This window comes from Akebia trifoliata, chromosome 16 (genome assembly GCF_017979445.1).
Source record: "Akebia trifoliata isolate Shusen 1 chromosome 16, ASM1797944v1, whole genome shotgun sequence".
Classification (NCBI taxonomy): Eukaryota; Viridiplantae; Streptophyta; class Magnoliopsida; order Ranunculales; family Lardizabalaceae; genus Akebia; species Akebia trifoliata.
The window spans coordinates 25,741,013-25,764,371 of record NC_141390.1 but is presented as its reverse complement, the minus strand read 5'-3'; the positions used below and the strand labels follow the sequence as shown (position 1 = coordinate 25,764,371).

At 36.2% G+C, this 23,359-nt stretch overlaps 1 protein-coding gene across 1 annotated transcript; it reads right to left on the bottom strand.

Annotated features, from left to right (window-relative positions):
- Window positions 1-1,523: 1,523 nt before the first annotated feature.
- On the bottom strand, window positions 1,524-18,608 carry LOC147383062 (flowering locus K homology domain-like). The gene is made up of 7 exons (XM_086429054.1): window positions 18,546-18,608; window positions 12,061-12,363; window positions 7,955-8,207; window positions 4,840-4,988; window positions 4,433-4,717; window positions 2,807-3,001; window positions 1,524-2,037 (listed from the first exon to the last, which is right to left on the bottom strand). The coding sequence occupies exons 2-7, from the start codon at window positions 12,340-12,342 to the stop codon at window positions 1,849-1,851; spliced, it is 1,353 nt and encodes a 450-aa protein (XP_086285180.1). The 5' UTR covers window positions 12,343-12,363; window positions 18,546-18,608; the 3' UTR covers window positions 1,524-1,848.
- Between the last annotated feature and the right edge of the window lie 4,751 nt (window positions 18,609-23,359).

The window sequence follows — 23,359 nt, the reverse complement described above, 5'->3', positions numbered from 1 at the left end:
GTTTTGGAAAATGAATCTAGAGTTTATAAAGCTTTGGTCCCAATCCCTCAATGATTTTCATGAAGAAATAAACTAGTACAACTTTTTTTTGTTTTGGAGTGCAATCATGATAGTGGATTTTTTAAGTGATGGAGTACAACCGATACTAAGTGATGTACAACTAGTTGGTCCTTTTTCTTAGATAATTTAATATGACTTTATAATGTTTCCAAAAATAACATTAAAATCCTTGCTTTTTTACAACTATTAAAAAAAAGTTTTAAGATTACTTTTAAAACACATGCTTTGCTAGGATAAATTTTGAAGGTTGCTAACATCCAATACTGTATCATGATTTTCGGAAATGCCAAGTCATTTTAATTGCTTCAATGTTATGTTAGTCAAAATTAGGGGTGTCAATGGGTCGTCCGGTTTGGCTCCTAAGGTACTTAGATAATGGTTCTGTTTCTTGTCGATACTGGTCCTGATTCAAAAATAAAGAATCATTGATAATCTAACTACCCCATGTGGCACACTCAATTGACTCTCCTGACATGACAAGTTCGGGAACTATAAATCTGTATGCTTTAGAATGCAAAACTGCACTTCCCCATAAAAATGTGTATCCCAAGGCATATAGATCTATGGCTCTTGAGCTTGTCACGTCATGAAAGTCGATTGAGTGTGCCACGTGGAGTGTTCAGATTATCACAACCCTAAAATAAATGGAACTGAAACCAGAAATGCCAAGAAACATGGATACCCATTGGTTCTGGTTCTCAAGAATCAAATGAGAGGGGGGGATAAAATCATTATAAATAAATAAAATTCCTTTCAACAAATCAATATATTATCTATAAAATTACCAACTTAATTATAATTTGTTCTCCTAAAAATATAAGTTAACGATTTGTTTCAAAAATAGAACTTATCTTTTTTACAAAGTAATAATTTTTTAAGAAGAAATGGTCCATTTTAAGTCTATGTATAATGTACATGGACATTGATGAGCTTTATAGAACATGTATTAATTTTAAAATAAAGAATAACCTTAAATCATTTATAATATATTTTTTTTTTATTGCACATTTATAATATAAATTAAATGACAAAATAAAGCAGTTATGGGCATCCGGGTTTTTAGTTGTTGTTCCAGTTCGATTCTGGTTAAGTTGGTACCCATTGACAACTTAAGTCAAAGGATCAATGACATCTCGTCTCCGATGAGTCAATGGTATGAAACTTGACCTTGTTATTGTCAAGAGATTTTAAGTTCTGTATCGTTTCAAAATATTTTGCTCAAAACATTCCAATTTCGGCCAAGATGAGAATGGATCATTGTCCCCAAAACATCGAATGTATCAAAAATACTTCAAGTTATCTCAAAAGGCTTCAATTGAGACTTTCTCTGAGTTTTCTCCTGAAAAGTTATTTTAAACCTATTGCATGCATTACAGCGAAATTTCAAGAATAGCTGAGAAGTCATATATTACCTCTTGAGGGCCAAATGCAGGGGACCTACATTAAGGAAAAGAGAGAAGATATTGCACAAAGTTCCGAAATTTAAGACCAATTGTTACAAATATTTGAGACTAAATGTTACTAATTGTCACAAAAACCCACACAATAAGGGGATAGAACAGCTACAGAGAAAAGTAGATTAAGGAACACTGGAAAAGTTTAGTAGACTTGACAGATGAAACCTAAGTTTTAACAGCTTTTCTAGTTGTACTTGCAAACAACTGAAACCCAACATCTTGGTACATCATCACAACTGCCTCCATAAAATTAATCTGGTCTCTTACCAGGTGAGCCGCCATAAACTTACCGCTATCTTGATGACCAATTAGTCAGGTACTTCATCTGGGCCTAATACCCGTAGTTGGTGCCATAGTTGGTCCCATAGCCTGAACCGTAGCCTCCTCCAGGTTGGCCTGCTGCATGTCCAGTGTTGGACGGAGGGGATGAATATATGGAACCGTGAGTTGGGTACGAATTGTCAGTGGGCCCACTCGCTGTGTTCTGTGCTGCAGCTGTAGCAGCTTCAGCCATGAAATTCTGCTACAAAGAAAATGGGCCATTAGAAGATGACAAAGAAGTGACTAGTTGAATGGTGGAAAATGCAGCAGCAGCATCAGCAGGCAGCGCAAAAATACATATATTTATTCTGCATGACATCTAAAAGAAGACAAGAAGAACAAACTGCGACAATTTTTTATTTTTTATCTTTTTAAAAAGGTAATATATTAACTGAAAACAGGTGCAACCCAACAAAAACGAACGGAAAAGATCAAGTAAGCATTTACATCAATTAGTTAGATAGCTGCTATTGGCACCCCAACTTTTACTTATTACACCCCAATTTTTTTTTTAAAGGTCAATGACAGAATAAGTAAAAGTTGGGGTGCAAATAGAAACTCCAACTTTTATATGACCCTAATCCTAATTGTAAACTACTGTTGAAGTCGTTTGAATGTGTTCAAATGCTATGTAATGTTGAGGTAATAACTTGAACCAAGCTTTTGTAATGTACTAATGTTTAAATGGTGTGTTTTAATCTTTAATTAGGGTGTGATAAATAATTTAAGAAATTGGGGTGTAATAAATAAAAGTTGGCGTGACAATAGCAGCTCTCTTTAGTTAACTGAAACATGGAGATGGAAGAATAATACAGAGATAAGGATTACAGAAAACAATCATCAGCTTATTGGATATGAAAAAAATAATGACATTGAATGCAGTCAGATCATACAATTCAAAACTGTTAGTTTTTTTTTTTTTTTTTAATTAATTAATTAAGAAAGGATTTCAAGGGAAGGAAGTATGCCTGTGTCAATTGCTGAGCGGCTTGGACTTGCGAAGCGGTTCCATTGATCTCAACAGTCATTTCTCCAGGCACGCCCCTCGTTTCCTGTATCGTAATGGTTGCCCCACTGGCACGCCTAATATAACTGATATTTGCACCAGCTGTTCCAATTACTGCATCAGCATAGGAGAGCGGAACTTGCATATGTTGGGTGACCTGCAGACAGCAAAGTCCACCTTAAAACTTAATTAGCTTGAAAGACAAATTTAGTTCATATAATTGAAGAGAAATCATCAACATTCTGTTTATTTCTGGAATTAAATGAGAAAACATCAAAGCAGTAAGCTTTTGCTGGAGTTAATTCTGGACTCGCTGGTGAAAGAAGGCATGGCCCACTATGTATAGTGGGTCTCAAGATCCTTTCAGCAACACCACCTAATAATGTGTGATGTTTGAGTGTGCATGTGTGTATGAGCACGAGAGTAGGGCTGGCAATGGATCAGATCAGGATTGATAAACATCGGATTGGGCTCTTAATGGATAGGGTTTTATCAGATCTCAATTTTAAGATAATCCAATAACAATCAGATCAGGTCCGCATCGGTCCAAACCTGATTTTATGCACAAAATGGAAGAAAATAAACTTAATATATTTAAACAAATATCTATATATAATAAAACACGACAGTAAACCCTACCCAGCTACAGTTTTGTAGGGTTTAAACATCCACTCAAGCTACAGTGGATGGGGTCCACACCATGGTTTTAAAACTCGTCCGAGACGATTCGGTATCAGGCCTCGACGAGACGAGACGCGAAATCGAGTTTCAAAACCATGGTCCACACTACCCCACTTTATTGCCTTTTCTCTTCACCCCCCTTAACTTTATTGTCTTTCCTCTCCTCCCCATCCACTCAAACTACAGTGGATGTGATCCACACTACCCCACTCTTCACCCCCTCAACTTTATTGTCTTTCCACTCCCCCCCCCCCCCCCCCCCCACTCCCCCCCTCTCTCCTTTCAATAATATCCCTCCAATTTTACTATCTTTCCTCTTTTACTCCCTTTTTCAATAATAACCCTTTTTTTTTTTTATAAGTAAAATAAATTAATGAAAGGGAAAGATACAAGGAGGCCGAGGAGGCCTCGCAAAGAGCTACAAAAGAAAAAAAGCTAAGAAGTCAATGATTACATAAAGCATTCCATCTAAAAAGAAAGTCATCGAAAGTAACTCCCGTAAAATCTATATTCTGTTTAGACCACAGAAACAATAAGCCCATAATCTCCAAGAATCTACCGTGAGAGCTTCTCATTTTGTTATTGAACACCCTGTTATTTCTTTCATTCCACACCCCCCAAGCAATAGCTGAGGGAAGCCTCTTTCACCCCTTTTAACCCCAAAGATGATGCCCATGCCGTAGGCACCTGCAAACTCTACTATAATATAATTTCTAACATTTTATCAGATCGGGAGATGGTCAATCCAAATCCGATCCAATAAGATATCAGATCAAAACCTTAACAGATCGGATACCTACTGGAATCTAAATTATTGATCCAGACCTGAAGTGATCTGATAGGAATGGATCGGATTTCACATCTGATCCAATCCATTGGCAGTCCTACACGAGAGAGAGAGAGAGACCTGCGTAATGATTGGTTGCGGCGGCTGTGCGTTGGCAGAAGAATGAACCCCAATGGATGCATCTCTTCCGTATAAAGATACACCATGGTGAGGCTGCTTGTCCATGGGAGGAAGGTCAGGTGGAGGATAATAATTATCATGTTGGCGTGGAGGCATCATATATTGATTATTAGGCCCAAAACCAGGGGCACCACCGGCATTTGGTGGAAAACTTTGCGGAGGAGGACCCCAGGACTGGTGTGGTGGTGGCATATTATGCTCCATTTGGGACTGTGGCATTTGCATCTGCAGAAAAAAATTCTAACGGTTTCATTTCACTGAAATGTGCTTCGTACATAAAACTTGGGGATTAATGGAGGTGTGATGTAGACCTGTGTCCACAATATACATGAAAAAAGAAGACTTACATTCATTTCAAACAATCCAAGTACACTCCGGTCGACCAAAAATTTTCTCAGATGAGATGCGATTAGTTCAACCGCTTTGTGCACACCTGAGGACTCCCCTTGTATTTCAACAACTCTGTCATCTTGCAGAGCAAGAACTGGTAGATCTTCTGCAACATATCAAAACAAGATTGAGGGGGGGGGAAATTAACAGATGGATTTCTTCCATACTATTATATGGGGTTATAGTAGCAACTATATAGTAACCTAGATAAGACTCAGTAGAATTGTCATTGCTTCAATGGACCCTTGGGGGGAAAAAGTAATTTAGCTGAAATTGAGAACCATAAGAGACGGATATACTATCAATAAGATTGCTCACATATGTAAATAGAACTCCAAATGGCTTTTGGCCAAGAAGCCATGGGATTTTCATTCCCACTCTGCCCTTCATTCCCAAGTTTCATGACATAGAGTTAAATAAAGTCCATGAAAAAATAAAAAGACGACAAAAATATAACGTGTAAGAATTTTAAACCACATCTTTTCGTTATCATCATTAGAAACTTAACCAATCTATTTGGAATCGAGTACATGATTTTTCAAATATACATCTTGAAATGTGCCAAGGATGAAAACTGAATCATACAGATTCTCTCATATAACAGTAAAGGATAAGCAAATTCAATTCTCCAATGCAACACATCAAATCCACAGGCAGATTGCCGCCAAAATCATAAAAAATATTGAAATTAAATAAAAACTGCCCTACTCTATGTAACAATGGCATAGTGTCACGGTCGTGCTCGTTGAGATGCTAAAGTGGGTGGCAATTATAGTTAACGACTTGCAAGTAAGCCTAAAGAAAACCCACCCGTGCAAGCAGGGAACACACAATTACACAAAGGAACAGATGGTGGGGCAAATTCCCTAAAGCAACTTTTATTAATATATTGATGGCAACTTACACAGCACAAGCTCATATGGGACACATTATGATGCTTCATGGGCACGCTTGCTTGTCGTACTAGGCAACACTCAACTCATGCAAGGCACGTGCTCACCCGTAGGCACTTGGCTTGTGCTCGGCTTGTTCTTTACACGCTCCCTCAAAGAGCATGCTCAGAGTAGGGTTTTTGGAGTGGGGTCCCCAACCAAACTTTATAAGTTGGTAATGGCAATGGGTTGCGAAGTAGGATATTTTTTAACAGTCTCTCTTGTATTGCCACTTGGAGTGATGCATACGAGTACATATTCGAGATCTAGTCATTGAAAAAGTGGAAACATTTAGGTACGTCAAAGTGGAGGTATTTATCTATAGGTAGGCAAGTGACGCTTATCAAAAATACCCTTGTTTAGCATTCCTTTATACTTTTTCACCCTTATTTTATATTCCGACGAGTGTGAAATCTCAATTGGATAAACCGCCTAGCAATTTTTTAGTGGATTGACTAGGATGGAAGTCACAAATTTCACTTCTTGAATTGGAAGATCATAAATAAGGTTTGGTTTTCCAAATGCTAAAGATCATGAATTCACCATTACTTGGCAAATGGCTGTGGAGGTTTGGTGGTGATCGTAATGGTCTCTAGATGACAGCCATCCAAGAAAAATATGATGCAAGTAGTCTAGCGAGGAAAGTGAAGTGGGGTCATCAAATGGATTGGGTAGTTGAAAAGGTGTACTAAAATGCTTCTGGAGTTCCATAAAAGGATAGCATGTAGATTAGGGAAGGAAATAGGATTCAGTTCTGGAGAATCGTCAGAGTGGCACTCTCCGCTCAAAGAAAAAATTTCAAATCATATACCTGTTCTTTAAAGAACCTTCCAATCCATAATTCATGGTTTGGCGTCGGGGAGAAGTTTCTAGGGACTTCAAATTCAATAGAAACTTCAATGGTTAGGAGATGGGGTACATCCCTAGTCTTATTATCCCCTATCAAGATATTCCATCCCTCCTCTAAAGGATAATCGTCAGGTCACAAATCTATCAAATTATTCTTTCAATCTCTGGCTCAAATGTCAACATCTGATCTTTCTGCTTCAACTATCTGAGGTCCTAAGTTCCATCCAAGGCAACATTTTTCATTTGATCGAATGTTTTAGATGAGACATCGAATGTTGATCACATTATTGCTAGGGATTTTATTGTTGTAGATCATTGTTCCCTATGCTTAACAAGTGAAGAATCAATTAATCATCTCCATTGCTCTTTTGGCAAAGACATATGGTCCCACTTCACTTCTCTCTTCCACGTGAGTTAGATCTTTCACAAGGTCAATTTTATTCCCCTTCCAAAGTTGGTAGTTCTAGATTTTTATTTCTAGTAAAAAGGATCTCGTGATCGCTAGTTCTTTTTTGCATTCATGTTGGCATTTGGGAGAAGCTTAACAGCAAGGTATTCAAGGGGAAGGTGTATCCTACACATGAGCTCATCATTACCATTTCTCGGATCTTCCTTCAGTGCAAAGCCTTTGATGACTTTGAGAAGATCTTTTTCGAGGAATTTCTTGCAAATGACAGCTTATGTGTCAGGAAATTGTGTAGTGTTGAGCTTGTATGCTTCTGATGGTTTGATGTACTTCTGCATTTTATTTTCCATTTTTTTCTTTCATGTAGAAGTGATACCTTTTCCCCTCTCCTTTTCGACATTGTGGCAGAGTAGTTGGGGAAGTTGATGGCGAGAGCGATGGATTATGGGGTCTTTTCAAGTTTTGTGGTTGGTCTTGGAAGGCCGAGAATCTCACATCTCCAATTTGCAAAGAATATGATCATCTTTCTCGACTAGTCGGTTTGACCAGATGAGTTATCTTAGTGTTCATCTTGTTTGCTTCCAGATAGTTGTGGGCCTAGCAATCAACCATCATGTGTACAAGATCTTTGGGGGAGGCCTATATATTAGCCTATAATCTACCCATCTACAAAGTATTGTGAAAAGTGATAAAAGATGTATTGCCACCAACATCAGATTGTTATCTTGAAAATCCAACAGTTCAAAGCAGTGATATAAAGCAAGATTAATATTAAAGCGCAAGCTAAGGAAGAAACAAACTGAAGTTGATAGATATTATAATTTTAGTTCAAGAAGCAAGAATCAAAAAAATTCTGAACAAAATTAAAAAGCTTTGAAGAAACACCTGCTCCAAGAACTCGAATTATACAATTTGATGCTTCTTGAATTGATTTTATAGTGGCTCCCTGCTTTCCAATTAAGCTTCCAGATTGTGTAGCAGCCACTAGTAGCCGTGATGAAACCGTACCACCAGAACTCGGTGGAGCATTGGAAGGATCGCCATCCAAACCATCAACAGTGCGTTTATGAACCCTTAGCAGACCATCTATCGCAGGAGGAAGAGAAGCATCGGGCTCTTCCTTCGCTGAAATCAGTACCTTTGAAAAAGCAGAAAACAGAATGGTCAAAGTCCAATGGGAAGCATCTTTTTGCAACATTACCCAAATCTTCGAATTTGAATGCATTAATAGTCATAATTCTAGTTTGGGTGTCACAGAAAAGAAAATTGTATTTACAAGAAGCAGAATAATCCAAAATGATTATGCTAAAGAAATCCCCATAAAAAAATCTATTTATACCTCTCAACCAAAATAGCGGATAAATTACTAGCATCCCTCAGAATAAAGAGAATACAATAATCCAAACCTTATCTACATATTTTAATTGTTAAAGCATCGAGATGCACCTTATTCATGTTATTGGGATATATTAGATGTGAAGAGATGTTGACTTTGAGTTCTAACGGATAAATGTTTTTGTTCAGTGAAGATGGTCACTTTCCATAGTATTTCCTAATGTTCTTGGTAAAAGGATATGTTGGACAGACTTGAGAAGTCAGTTGGTGTTTAGGGTAGAAATGTAATTTCACACCAATACTGATTTATTACAGAGGCGGCGGTTTTTAAGTAGTTTAAACATGTGTTGAAAGAGATCAATCAACCAAGTTCTGAGGTTACCAGAGTGAATGCAGAGCTTCCTTGTACGGATGAGTGTCCAAGGTATATCTGAGAGCTTAGACAGATCAACTTTTCAGCATGTGTAATGCTCAATGCTGATCCCAGCAATCTGATCTTTGGTTCTTCTAATTTGGAATCACTTTGCTAATTGATTTGCTGCCCTAGGTTCCCAGATAGAACCTGCACAGATTAAGGTTGGTTATTTTGATGGAAGGCATTGTATTTGGATTTAAATATTTCTTAGGGATATTTTCTTCTCTTTTACATTTTTTATTTGTTTAATTTCCTTTTATTTTGCACAAATGTGTTTTTGAGTGTTAATTTGATGTCTATTAGAGGTTCATTCATTATTTCTGGGTGAAACTTTGCACATTAGCCAAAGAAGATTTTCAAAAATCTTACCTACTAAGGTCAGATGGAATTCAATTTGAATCAGTCAGAATCTCTTGATTTAGGTAGTAATTTAGGTTTTATGACCGTTATTAAAAAACTCACCACACCCCACAAACCAAGGTAATGAATGGTCCAAAGGAACATGAACGTAGTCAATGGTTTCCCTATTGGGAACCATGTAAAGTGCCATGTCTCTTATATCTTTCTTTTCCTATTGTCCTCATCTATCCCAAATGACCCAAATTCATTACTTCAAACAATCGCAAATTCCAAGGCACTACCAATAGTCTAGAAATGCCCACGCATCATGAGGTCAAGGATTTGTCGACTATGTGAGAGGTATCATCTCGGCCATAACAAATAGACAAGGTTAGAGCTTTTTCCACTTGACCATCACAAGGTCAAGATTTCACTCCGACCATAACGTATGTGGACAAAGTTAAGTTTTTTTTGTCTGGCCATGGTGGAGTCAAGATTTCAGCCCATCAGATAAGAATCGGTAAAAGCTAGGGCTTTGTGGTCAGGATTTCATCCAACCATGACTAGTGGACAAGATTAGGTAATTTTGCTTGACCATGACTAGGTCCGAGTTCATCCCTACCATGAAAAATCATGTAAAAGTGTTTTCATTTTTCCCTCTTTTCTCTTCTTCTCCATCTCCCCCAACTTAACCAACTGTGATTGTGTGCACATCCCAAGAAGATAGCGATTGTTCAAAAAATGCCTGCACTTGCACTACTCTCAATGATAGAAAACAACACCAAAAAGATGTTGAAGGTGTCACTAATATGCTAAAAATCAGGTAAGGAGATTGCTAACAAACTAGGAAAGAAATAATAAAAAAAATGCCAACAAGACATAGTGGTCAAAAGAGACATTGATAGTGTCGTCAGTGCTGGCAGAAAAAAATCGCACTATATCAACTTTTTGAAGGTGATAGTAGCTCCTTGGAGAAAGCATTATGAATCAAAAGTGTTGTGATTCACAAGAAATCTTTTAAGGAAGCAGCTACAAAAATACCATTAGATTCTTGGGGGTGGTGTATGATTTTGGGTAGTAAGACTAGAATGTACATTATCCCTAACATTTATGTTGTCTACAGCAATGCAAATTTTTTGAACACTTTTCTAGTCACCCATCAAAAAATAAATGCTTGACTAGTCAGTAGTCACAAAGTTTGACAAGACTACAGGAAATCTTACCCTCATTATGACCCAAGTTAATAGGATACGGAAACCACAAAAGGAGGTGGGGGTGAAAAGTTGCCAAATAGTTTCTTCATGTTTGGGTTGCCTCCCCTGAGGAGGCAAATAGAGTATTTAAGAAAGAGATAGGGTGGGGCTACGTGGTTTAAATGGATTATGCAAAAGGCTTGTATGGAGTGGACTTTAAGAAAGAAATGAGATGGATGCGAGAACATGACCTCCCATCACACAGATGAAGCAGCACCACTCCATGAGCCATCAAATGACAATGCAATGGGCTTTATTTTTTTAATAGGCAAAAATTTATTGAAGAAAAGAGGAAAAACAAGTACAAGGAGATCGAGATGAACTCCCGAGAGAAAAGAAAACAGAAAAAGAGGGAGAGAACTAAACTATGGACAGATTACAAACACGATCCCATCTAACAACAAAATCCTCAAAGCAAATACCCCTAAAAACCTTGAATAATTTCCCCCCATAAAAATAAGAAGGAGAAGATGGAGATGATTAAGAGACGGTCGAGTACTTCTCCTTCGAAAATACGCCTATTCCGTTCCTTCCACAAACCCCAACAGATGGTGAATGGAGTTAAATTCCACAGAATTCATTTCGCTCCTGGGCCAGTTTGATTGAAGATTCGTGATGGTTGAAAATGTTCAAATTTGAATTCATCACAAAAAAAAAATGTTCAAATTTGTGTGTATTATAAACAACAAGCAAGCAGCCTGGAATGCACTTTGAAAGCAGACCATGTTATCTCTCATAAGAAAAACATTCTTGACCATTGTATGAGATGCAAAAGTAATGGAGAGATTTCACACAAAACACTCCATTGCAACCTAATTAGGGGGAGTGGAGTACATTCTTTCTGCTTTTGGGTATGTGTTGGGTTATGCCTAGAAGTGTATCGGAAGCTGTTGGTGGTTGGAGATCTAGTGTCTTCGCTTTCTGAGGTAGTGTCCTTTTGTCTATGCCTCTGGCAATCTGGTGGAACATTTTAGGTAGAACCTTAGCCTTTGCAGGACTTTTTGTCACTTGGGTTCCATTTTGCTATCTAAGTCATTTAATACAAAGGTGCTCTTACCCATAACAAAAGTAGATTGAAGGTCTCAATGTAACCAAGTCATGTTATCACTATGGAGATTTTTAAAAATATGATAGAGGAGACCTACTTTTAAATCCATCATAGAACTTAAAACACCAACCAAAGATCATCATCATCAAAGATTTGTCCAAAAGATTAGTGGTCAGACACATGAAAGTGTGTTCATATTCTCTTTAATTATTGTTCATATCCGCTTTCACTATACATACCAGCTGAAGATGGTATCACTAAATCAAAATGCTATCTTTTTCTGATCTTGTAAAAGTAGTAGGATATTAGCATCGTTTACCATAACCTTAAAAAACTTGAAATTGCTAAACATACACCCTAACATAAAATCTGGCCCTAGTTATAGGTGGAACGATTGATACAAATTCATGAAGTCACGCCAAATAGTTGGGATATGTCTTTCATTAAATGACCAATTCATGGTAAGTTGCTAAACACTTGAAGAGATCAAAAGTTCTATACTTGACAAAACTAGCTAAAAGATATCCACACCAAACCAGGACTTGTAGTTATAAGTAAAAGTCCCTTTAGGAAACATATAAATCTACTAGAAACAACTTACAACTCTTTCTTGTGTGCCTGGAGGACCATCAAGAATCTTTATGCGAGCCCTCGTCTCCTCACACATTTTTTTAATGAACTCTCCTTTGCGGCCAATGATTCCACCAACCTTTTGTGCAGGAACCAACAATCGAAAGACACTTTCCCCAGGCCATCCAGGCCACCTCTTTTCACCACCTCCCACTCCTGAATCATCATCACGTCCTCGTTTTTGTTGAGAAGGCACGTTTCCAGGCAAACTAGACATGTCAAGTTCATCAAAAGTCTCCCCAGATGCAGCCATAATATGTCCCACTGAACAATACCGATGAACAAAAACTAATTAATAAAAGCATATAAAGGCAAATGTATGTAACATAAATGGAAAAGTCACGTGATTGTTAAGGTCTGAGCTAATCTATGAAGTTTCTATTTCAAAGATAAACAACTAACACAGGGTTTTTTTTTTTTTTTTATTGAATGGTAATTGGCGTTACTAACAAAAAGGAAAGAGACAGTTTTCCTCCTCAAAAACCAAAAAATATTCCTCCAAAGGATATCTAGCTAATATTGTAAAAGATATATCAATTTGAAGAATATCTGATCATAAAGGCAATATTCAATCCATGGCATTGAAAAGAAAAACTGACAATAAAACAAAGTCCACTTCATTACTCGATTCCTGAGATGTGTACAAAAGGTGAAGAAGTGCTAACCAGTTATTCCCATAGTTTAAGTCTCATATTGTGCCTCATACAAATAGCTCACATTTTGGTGTGATCAGCATGACACAGAGAAGTATACACCATAGCGTATCATCTTGCATAATCATGTATTCTTGTTATTGTACGATATGTTATAATATACTACGATTCCTAGGGAAAATGGTAAACCAAACCCCAATTATCTCCCTTCAAAACCAAGGGCTTACATTGTGCCCACTGTACAACAAGATTTAAGAGAGGGGAAGAAGTAGAGTGTGCAACTGCAAGTGTGTAAGACGTTAAGCTAGCTTATTTGTGCACTCTCTTGAGAAAGCATTCTTCTCTTTTTTAAGTTTCTAGTTTTATTAGTCCTTACTCCAGTCACGGAGATTGAGCAGAGGTTCCCCCATTAGTAGGGTTTTTTTCCCCACTGAGTCAATGGATTTTCGACTGAGTACCGCTCACTTGAGAGCTTCTTGTCCTTAGTTTAAGGAAATTAGGGACAAGATTCCCTTTATTTGGGGCCCTTTCTAAAGAAAAGGGAGCAAGGATATCCACAAAGGTTAGCTGAGTAGGTACTTTTAGCCTCTTTCCCACAGGGTTAAGGGCATTCCAGCAAGGTCTATAGAACCCAAAAGGAAAAAATGTTTCTCCTAGGGGAGAGATCCTTCAATAGAATGTTCTGGTTATGGTTTGTCCAGCCCATAAGCAACCCAACAAAAAAATTGCTTTTGTCCAACCTCTCAGGCCAGGCAATCCCTTTATAATAGATTGTCAAGAATATTTTTCATTGCTGAGATTTGTCACGCCCCAAAATCCAATACCTAGACCCAACCCACTTTCCATGATCAGCCTGCCCAGAACCCAAACTCCAAGGTGTGAAAATTGATTTAGATCCCCCCATTTATAGAAAACTAGATTTCCTTGACCGAACTCAAACCCTTGGAACACATCTTTCAAAGACTAAAGAGAAACTTACCAGAAAATATTCACATTTGCCTATCTTCTGGATTGTAAGTATTCCACAGGTCACATATGGTGGAGTTTATGGACCCACCATACCAACTTGGAAAGCTTAAGAAGTCTATTTTATTTCATTAGTTTTGGTCAAAATCCAAATCTTACCACAAAGTCCTCAAAAGTTCTAGTCAAACTTTGGGTATCTAACACAATTTTTCAGCAAACCATTTTGACACATGGTTTTATAAATTCAACCAAAAAACACTTGCAATTTTTTAAAATCATGGGAGTTTTTTTTTAAGGAAAGTGAATTCCTCATGTTTCAATAAAAAATTCATCAGGCATCAGTTTTATAGAAAAGTTGAGTTTTATGAGGCTCGAACACAAAGTTTCATCATTGTTGAATCGTTAACAATTTAGTTCCTGAAAGAATTTTAGCTTCAAATTTTTGTGGTAGGTGCATCAATGAGTTCATTCACAACCATAAATTTTCAAGATACTTGAGCAAAAGATGAATTTTAAAAAATTGGGACCCTCACTGATTTAGGTCCTAACAGCACATAAAAAAATGACCCACCTCACAACAATGTTACAATTAATTCAACTTAATCAAAGAATTATTTAGTCTAACGAAACTAACATTAAAACAACGTCAACATCATACTTTAATTCAAATATGGTTCACCCCACTATCCAGATACATCCAATTTCACAAATAAAAAAAATGTTAAAACAAAATCAATCATCCATCTTCACCACAATATTTGCACGATCTGGAAGATAAACTTAACAGAAGCGAAAGCTTGGGTAGGTTGACCCTACTTATATCATTTTAAACAAAAATTAATATCATGATGAATCATCCAAAGCAAATAACATGCAACATCACATAAAATTAAGACAACCAATTTACAACAAATCTATATAAATCCACCACATCCCAAGCAAGGTCTCTTCCCCGGGGGCTTTTGGGTTTTTCACCCAAGGACTGCAGCCCTCCAAATCTCACATAGTTACATTCATATTTTTCAATAATGCCAAACATGATCATAACATTTTATTCATTGCATGCTTATTATCATACTAATAATTATTTAAAACAGTAAGGAGCATCTACCTTTATCACCGAAATAGATCGAGTTCTAACAATGTTGATCACCTAAATCCAACGAACACTTTTCCCTCTTTAGGTGAAGACCAATGATGTAGATTCGATGGAGTTCTTGAAACTCAAAAAAGAACTTTAATGGAGAGGTCTTAGAGAGCTAGAGAGTTTAGAGAAGAAGATAACGGAGAGTGTGTGGATTTTTTTTTTTCCTCAAAAAACCTGGTATTGATAGACTCCAAGGGTTCCCAATGTGCTCCGCTTTTCATGAGCTTCATCCCATGATTTAAGAGACCATGGGACACATGGCAAAACCATGATTGATTAATTAGTTAGCTCCTACAAAATCCCAGCCCATCATCTTAGCCTTTTTCTATCTTTAAATCTTAACCATCTGTCAATGAGACATTTGGCACTCTTTCAAACATAAATCCTAAGGTCCAATGAACTAACCAATGGTGATTTGACAAATGAAACGTTAAGATAACAATTAAAAACCAACCTAGGATTTTGAGCAAATGGAATTGTGTCACTTGGCATTAAGGCTCCCAAGTTTAAATTTTGAATTATTTTAATACTAGATAAATGGGTGAGGTGGCAACCCACACTTCCTAGTTGCGAGGGACGACCCCCCTCCCTTTTTCTCTAACTTAAATTTTTGAAAAACTTCTTAAAATTCCCTCCTACCAAAAACCTTCTTAGTTTCTTAATTAACAACTAGCCATCAATTTTTCTAAAAATATCACCTTCCAATAATGGCGAACTCTAGTGGGTAAACATGGAAGAGTTATACCGATCAACGGAGGAGACCACTAAATTTCACAATTGGCGACTATGTTTTCCTCAAAGTATCACCACGTAGAGGTGTCATCAGATTTAAAAAGAAAGGAAAGCACACCCCTATATTTGGACGGTGCATCGAAAAAATATCTTCAGGACAAGGCTTGTCCAGTACTCGTGTCTGAACAAGAATAAGCTTCCATTTGGTCGGTTTGTGCAGCCATACAAAAAGAAGCTTACATTTGGCCAATCTATGCGGCCATTCAAAACTTATTTTAAGCATTTCTGGGCCTGAAATGTGGTCTGCCTAGTGCTTACTTCCTGAATTTTGGACTTAAATGCTTGAAGTTTTTGAATGTGTTGCACAATTTGGAAGTTGTTTACAGCACAAATATGCACAACGTATCTGTCCATGTGGCACCAACGGATAGATCTTAAATGTCACAGTGGACAGAAGCTTATGCACAATTAAATATAAAAAGCAATATTTGGATTCTTCCTCAGTCAATATTGCCCTTTTTCATTAGCATAAATTTATTCAAGAAGAAAATAACAGGAATGTACAATCATCGGTTGAGGTGACCAACCGAAAGGAAAAAAAAAACAGCAAAAGAAGGCCAAGAACCTCCAATGGAAAAACAAAATCCTCAAAGAATAACCCCCTGAATTCCATACAAAGTTTACACCAGTGGAAAAGAAGGCCAAGAACCTCCAACAGAATATCATCTTGAGTAGGTTGCATCTTTGAAGATTCTTCTATTCCTTTCTAGCCACAGCCCCCAAGAGACTTCAGAGGGGAAAATTGTCCTAAGGATTCTCTATTCCATAAAACAAGTTCAGGTCCCAACTCTTTGAAAGAGCCTTCACCAAATTCAGGAACACCCAGTGAACATCAAAAAGGACAAGGAAGTGTGACCAAATGGAGGCCAATAGATCACAATGTAGAAGAATGTGATCCATTGATTCAGTATTAGAAAGACAAAGGAAGCAACAATTTGGGGTCATAAAGCCTCTGAGACTAAGAAGATCTAAAGTAGGGAGTCTATCAAGAGTAGCTAACCAAACAAGGAAGCGCACTGTTGAAGGAACCAACGAGCAACAGATAAAAGCAGAAGGGTAGTGAACAAGAATAGCAAGGTTAGAAGGTATCATCAATGCTAAAGCAAAATATCTTACAGAGAAGGTGTTGCTTTTGGTGAAATTCCATTCCCTCCCATCCTCTGCCATGGCGTTCTTGTTAGTGAGATCAAGCCGCTCTGTAAGTTGAACAAACTCCGGGACCTCCCAATCATTAAAGTTCCTCCTAAAACCCAAATCCCACACAGGCACATCTCCCTCGAGGCTCGATACAGCAGCACAAGACAAACCATTTTTCCCATAAATATTATATAGCCAGGGAAATTGAAAAAGGGGAGTTGTCCTGTCAGTGTTGTCAAATGCGGTTGCATATGCTATTTTTAGAGCGCAAATCGCATACCCCAAAAATATACTATTTGGCAATATGCGATGGCATATTTTTGTGTGGGATGGTATACTACAACATGCGATGACATATTCTTGTGTGTGACGGCATATTTTTCTTCATTTTTTTTTCTTGCAGCATAAACCACTGCATATGCGATGTGCAAAATCGTATATGGATGTGTTGGTCGCATATGCCATTTAACAACATTGCCACCAATCTTCCCAGAACCTAATCTTGTCCCCTTTACCAACCCTGATTCTTATCCTTTTCCTAAACTCCGTTCCAACTTCCATGATTCCTTTCCCTACACCCGAAATATGACTTTACCTCCTCACTCTCCCAACCATTCTTTTCTCCCCATATTTTTCTCTAATCACCCGCCTTCACAGGCTAGTGGTCATCACACGAAATCTCCAAATCCACTTCGCCAGTAAAGCCATGTTAGCCACTCTAAAATCCCTTGACTGGACTATTTGGTACAACTGAAGGGCATTAAAGAGAACACACAGAACATCATTCCAACTGTTAAGCTAATATGTTCATCTGGTCTAAGCTCCACCCACAATTTGAGGGATAAATTATTTGATTACGTTGTAGTCAGTAGCATTCCATGATGAATGAGAAGACTTCTGTGTTAAGAGTGGTTGGATTGCTAGGGATGCAACAGCAGCATCCTTGGGTTGTAGGGTGGTTGTTTTTTTTTCCCATTTGGTGTATTGTTTCACATTAGACTTCATTGTAGGACACCATGAAGTCGGAACTCATGAATAGGTCTTCCATGTTTGTATTTTTAAATGCATCACAAAAATATATTTAAAAAAAATGAAGTAAAACATTAATTGATCAATTGATCATTCTCAAGTCCTAATTGCCTCTTTGTTCCCTCTTAATAAATTTATATTTTTTACTCGTAAAAAAAAGAAAATCAAATTTCTCTAAAATCCACCGTCCTAACTACATCAAATTCAACAGCACAAAACCCACTAAATATGCCACCATTAATGCTGGCGCGACACCAGGGGAGGGGGCACATCTGACGTGGTGGAGCACACATAACCGTAGATGCTGTTTACTCATATCTCGCAGAAAAGCATCTACAGTTATGTGCGCGCCACAACATCAGATGTGTCCCCTGGGAACAACAGAACATCTAAGAATCTCACAAACCAAAAAGAATCAAAATAAAAACATATAAAATTTGACCACAACATAGCATCATTTACTATAATAGTTGTAGTTCCACTGCAACCACATACCAAACCCAAGAAAAAAAAAAAAGAGGAGTAAAATAAAACAGTTTATCTAACTAAATCCGAAACCCAGATGCAAAAAATAAATAAACTAAACTAAACTTTTCCACATTCGAAATATTCATTAAAAATTGCAGATATCATTGCTGTGTGACATATTCAACTGCAAACAACAACGAAACCTAGAAAAAACAACCAACACACTAAGAAGAGTTGAGAGATAGAATAAAGAACCTTACTTACAGGGTTTGTGATGAAAAATAGAGGGAGGGAAAGAGTCTCTTGAGGTATAAAAATGGCGTATGGGCTGTACCAGATGTACCAGAGCAGAGAGGGAGAGAGAGAGAGAGAGAAAGTAGGTTTGTATGTAAGGTTTTGTGACGGTGAGAGATAGATTAGGTGACGGAGCAGCTTTTGATGATTTTCAATATTTACTTTTAGGTCCTTGTGAAGGCCTTTGGACCAAATAAAAAAAATACGATTTAAACATGCCCTTCCACATTTGGTGAATATTTAGGTTAAACCCCCTGTGTTTCCCAAGTGATGGTATGCACCTTGACTTTGATCTACTCTAGAAGACTACTAAAAATGACTTAAATGCCCTTTATCAACCTCTATTAAAAAAAACCTTGTTTTTTTTCTCTCTTTAAAATAAAATCTCATTTCGAGCTCTTCAACCAAATGATTTTCAAGGATCTATGGTATTTGAAATAACCAAGGCCGGAATTTAGTATTATGGATCGACTAGTTGCACACAACTTAGTGATTGGTTGCACTTTAATTTTTTTTCTTTTTAAATAATAATAATAAATGTTTTTTTTTAAATTACAGGTTGAACTTCATTAAGATAATCTCTGGTTCATCTTCTTGGTTTTGCTTGTGTTCTCTTTGTTTTAAGATTAATTGTTTATTGATTAGTTAATTGAGTTTATATGATTTACTTTAATGGAAACATGTCTAGCTCCCTTTAGGAACCTAATTAGGCAATTATTTTTGTAGGAATATTTGAAGGATAAAAAGAGGGGGGGTGCAACCTTTCCTTTCTTTACTGTATTCATGGAAAGGGAGTGAGAGAGGGAATTTTTAAGTGGTGGAGTGCAATTGGTAATGAGTGGTGTGTAACGAATTGATCCCTTGGTATGATTTTTCGATCGGAGCTGATTGGAAAGTTAGAATCACTCGGGGATGAATCATTGTTTCCTCTACAATCAATAAGCATAGCTCTACCATGTTTAATACACAACCCATATAAAATAGATAACCCAATACAACCAAAGACCATTTTTATCCATATTTATTCATAAAATAAAATTATTAATACTAAAAAAATGGGGTTTGAAGGTTAACCCTAGTTTAAGAACACTAGTTTCATTCTTGAACTCGTAAGTCATTACTTTAGGCTTGACGACCAGCGGATAGGTTCTTGTTCACGTGAATGAGCTTTGTGATTTCATAATTGTACGAAGATTGGATCTTAAAGTCTATGTCTCACCCCTTGAAGCTCTCGATAAAAAGCTCACAATAATAACATAAAAAAAAACTAAAAAAATTATGCTTAAGCTTGTATCAAATAGGAAGAGCTTTATATCTTCTTCCTCTTCAAACTCTCCCCAATTCTCATTTCTCAATGTGTCCACACACTTTGGTTTGCATGATCATTAGGATCGTTCATTTTGATGTAATTCAAAAATCAATTTCTTTTGAGTAAAGACATGTTTAAAAAAATAATGATAATAAAAATAAATTTGGTTCAATTTCTTTTACGCGGTTTTGCAGGCTAACCCACTTAGTTGAACAACCAAGCAATCCAAAAATGTAAAACACCATATAAAATTATGTTTCCACCTATTTGCGAGGTTTCATGGAACAAACAAGCAACATTTTAATTTGCAAGTATTTAGTATTTTAGTTTCCTCCAACATCTTGTCCCTTACTAAAACCTTTGTTCTTACTAAGCTCATTGAGTATGAATTGCCATTGAAGAAATGACATAACGAGTGAAACAAATGCATCTATCATAAAAATTATATGAAAATCAAAGCATTTTCTTATGCAAATTAACTTATGATGCTCTTGTCTAGCAAATGCATGCGAAAATTATTGAATGCGTCGAATTGATTCAATAAAGCAAAATACCTAAAGTAACATATATTTCATACAACGGTGAGATCCACAATCCATTTCATACACCTACTAAATATTTATGCATTCAAAATTTCATGGCTAGAAATGTTTAACATTTTCTTAGTTAGTCTCCGATTATTATTTTATATGATTTTTATTCATTTTTTACTTAAGTTTTTTTTTTTTTTAATGCCAATGATCTATTTAGAATAATATTTCATGATTGAGCACTTTATAATTGTAATGTACATAATAAAACACGCTTATAGGGCCTACAGTTGTTATAATTTTGGAGAATAAATGCCCCATCCAACCCATTTGTGTGGGCCCCACTTTATTGCCTTATTTCTTCACCCTTCAACTTTTTTGTCTTTCCTCTCCGCCCCACTCCCATCATTTTTTTATATATTATTTTCCCTCTTTACTCATTTAATCCCAAAGATTGTTTAATAATACCCCTCCAATTTTATTACGTTCATCCTTACCCTTTTAACCTCAATTTTTTTTAATAATACCCCTCTAATATTTTTCTTACTTTTACCCCCCTTAACCCCAAAAAGGATGGTCGTGATGTAGGCATAAGTGAACTCTAGTAGATGGATAGGGATCATTTGCATGTTGGACCCCATTTTCCATCTATAGTTTTAGGGCAACGCCCTTATCCTTAGGTGGTGTCGCCATGTTGCGTATCTTTTATTCTCATTGTTGGTGATTGTCAATCTTGGACGCTTCCCTTCTCTAACCACAATGTGCAACTTGGCACCCATATCCCCTGTGGTAGTTCACATCTTTGGGGGCCGACACCAAAATTTGATTCATCGCAACAAGATCATGTTGGGACTTGAAAGCGTTGCAAGGAGAAATATCCCCCATGTGGGCCACGCCAATAGGTATGATCTTCCCACATAACATCTTCTTTCTCATTTGGCATTACATCTTGAACACTGCCTACAATAATCCATTATATAAAAATGTATAAAATAGTTATTAAAAATTAATAATTTTATTCAATATAAATAATATACTTTTAAAGGGTTGACTCCATATAGTAAAAATGTTTGGATTCGATAACCATTCAATAGGGGTCCAATTCGGTTAGTTCGGATAAATTCGGATAAGATTCATTAAAAAAAGAAAATTTTTTTCAACGAATATACACATAATTTGTTGGAGTCTCTTATCAAAACTCGTCATCGCTATTACACCAAACAGAATAAGAGGCACTTATATTTTAATCTTTAACGTTGGCTTTCAAGTAATATGACGTTATCAAGGTTCAACTTTCAAGGAAAGTTGTGTGAAAAATATATGAAGGTAAAATCGACGTTATATACATTACTTAAAAACTTATAACGTTGGTTTTATGCAAAATCGACATTACAAAACTCATTTTTTTCGTGGTTTTTCGCACGAACTCTATAAATTTTTATAACGACGCTTTTTACTCAAACTGATGCTTTAAAAACATTCATTATAAAAATAATAGCTAGCTTTCTCTTTTCTATTCCATGATGAGCAAGTTGTTTTTAATTTGTGCTCCGAATTAATCTAACCCTATTCAAGTATGAAGAAAAGAAAAAACTTTATAGTCCTATTAGCATGGAAGGGTTTAGAAAATTATTGAAAATTTCAATTTGATAAGTTGAAGAAGGAAAGAAAGCAACAATAACAATAGAAACAATCATTGTGTATATACACTGATGCATGAAGTTTGATTTCAAGTAACAGTTCGAGGAAGAAATATATATATATATATATAATATTGTCTATAACGTCGGTTTTCAAAGAAACCAACTTATATAGTTGATGGCATTTTCCTAATATTATTTTTTAATTATAATATTTAATTTTTAGATATAATGTCGATTTTTATTAAAACAAGTTAAAGTACCGTAAATCATCATTTTATTTTTTTGAAACCAGTTTTGATATGATTAGAAGTTTTGGAATGGGTTGATTTTTGGTGAGGATGATCTCAAGACCATATAGATCATCCACACCCAAAATAGGTTCATTCCAAAAAACTTAACCCGTATATGACATAAAAAAAAGAAAAAAAAGGTTATGGTGTGGGTTGCCCTTATTAATTCGTGAGGTGTTTTTATAATTACCCATCCTTCATCGAAAATTATTCATCCAAAATTAAGTTCTTTCATATTTGAAATAAGATAATGGGATGCTCCAACTGTTACTACAAGAGAGAAGATTGTACATGTTGTATGAACATATTAAAATTTGGATAAGAAAATTATTATCTTGTGATTTAAAATTTGGGTACAATAAATTATGTACATAATTTAGAATATCGAAACATATAATCTTTTACATTTATATATATATTTTATTACGTGTGATGTGAATTTATCGTTAAAACAATCAAATATAATATATTGTAATTGAAAAGGATAATATAATTGTTTTATCAGCTTTCAACAGTAACTAGCAAATAATGTTATGTGATTACAATGCTTAATTTGAAACAGTTCAAAATAATTCAAATAGGTAAATAGATAACATTCTTAGCACTTAAATTCAACCTCTATACAATTTCAATAATTAGTCTTTCAGCATTTATTTGCTCAGTTTAACAAACAACTCTTAAGTGGGTGTAAAACATGATTTTTAAACTCGTAAACTAGTCCAAGACCGAGATGTATCGCTCAAGTTAACTCGGTAATGGAGTTGAACGAGACTAACTCACAAAGTCATTTCTTGACCAAGATTTATGAGTCACAGTTCAATTTATTGATTTATCTCACAAGACATTTTAAACGTATCGGAAAACAACTCGTCCAAGACGACTTAGTATCGGAACTGAATGAGACGAGACGAGATGAAATACCGAGTTTAAAAACCATGGTATAAAATACAAATATGCTCCCCCTCACGTGGGGCGCCAATAATTAAGACCGACGACCACAAATTCCAATTAA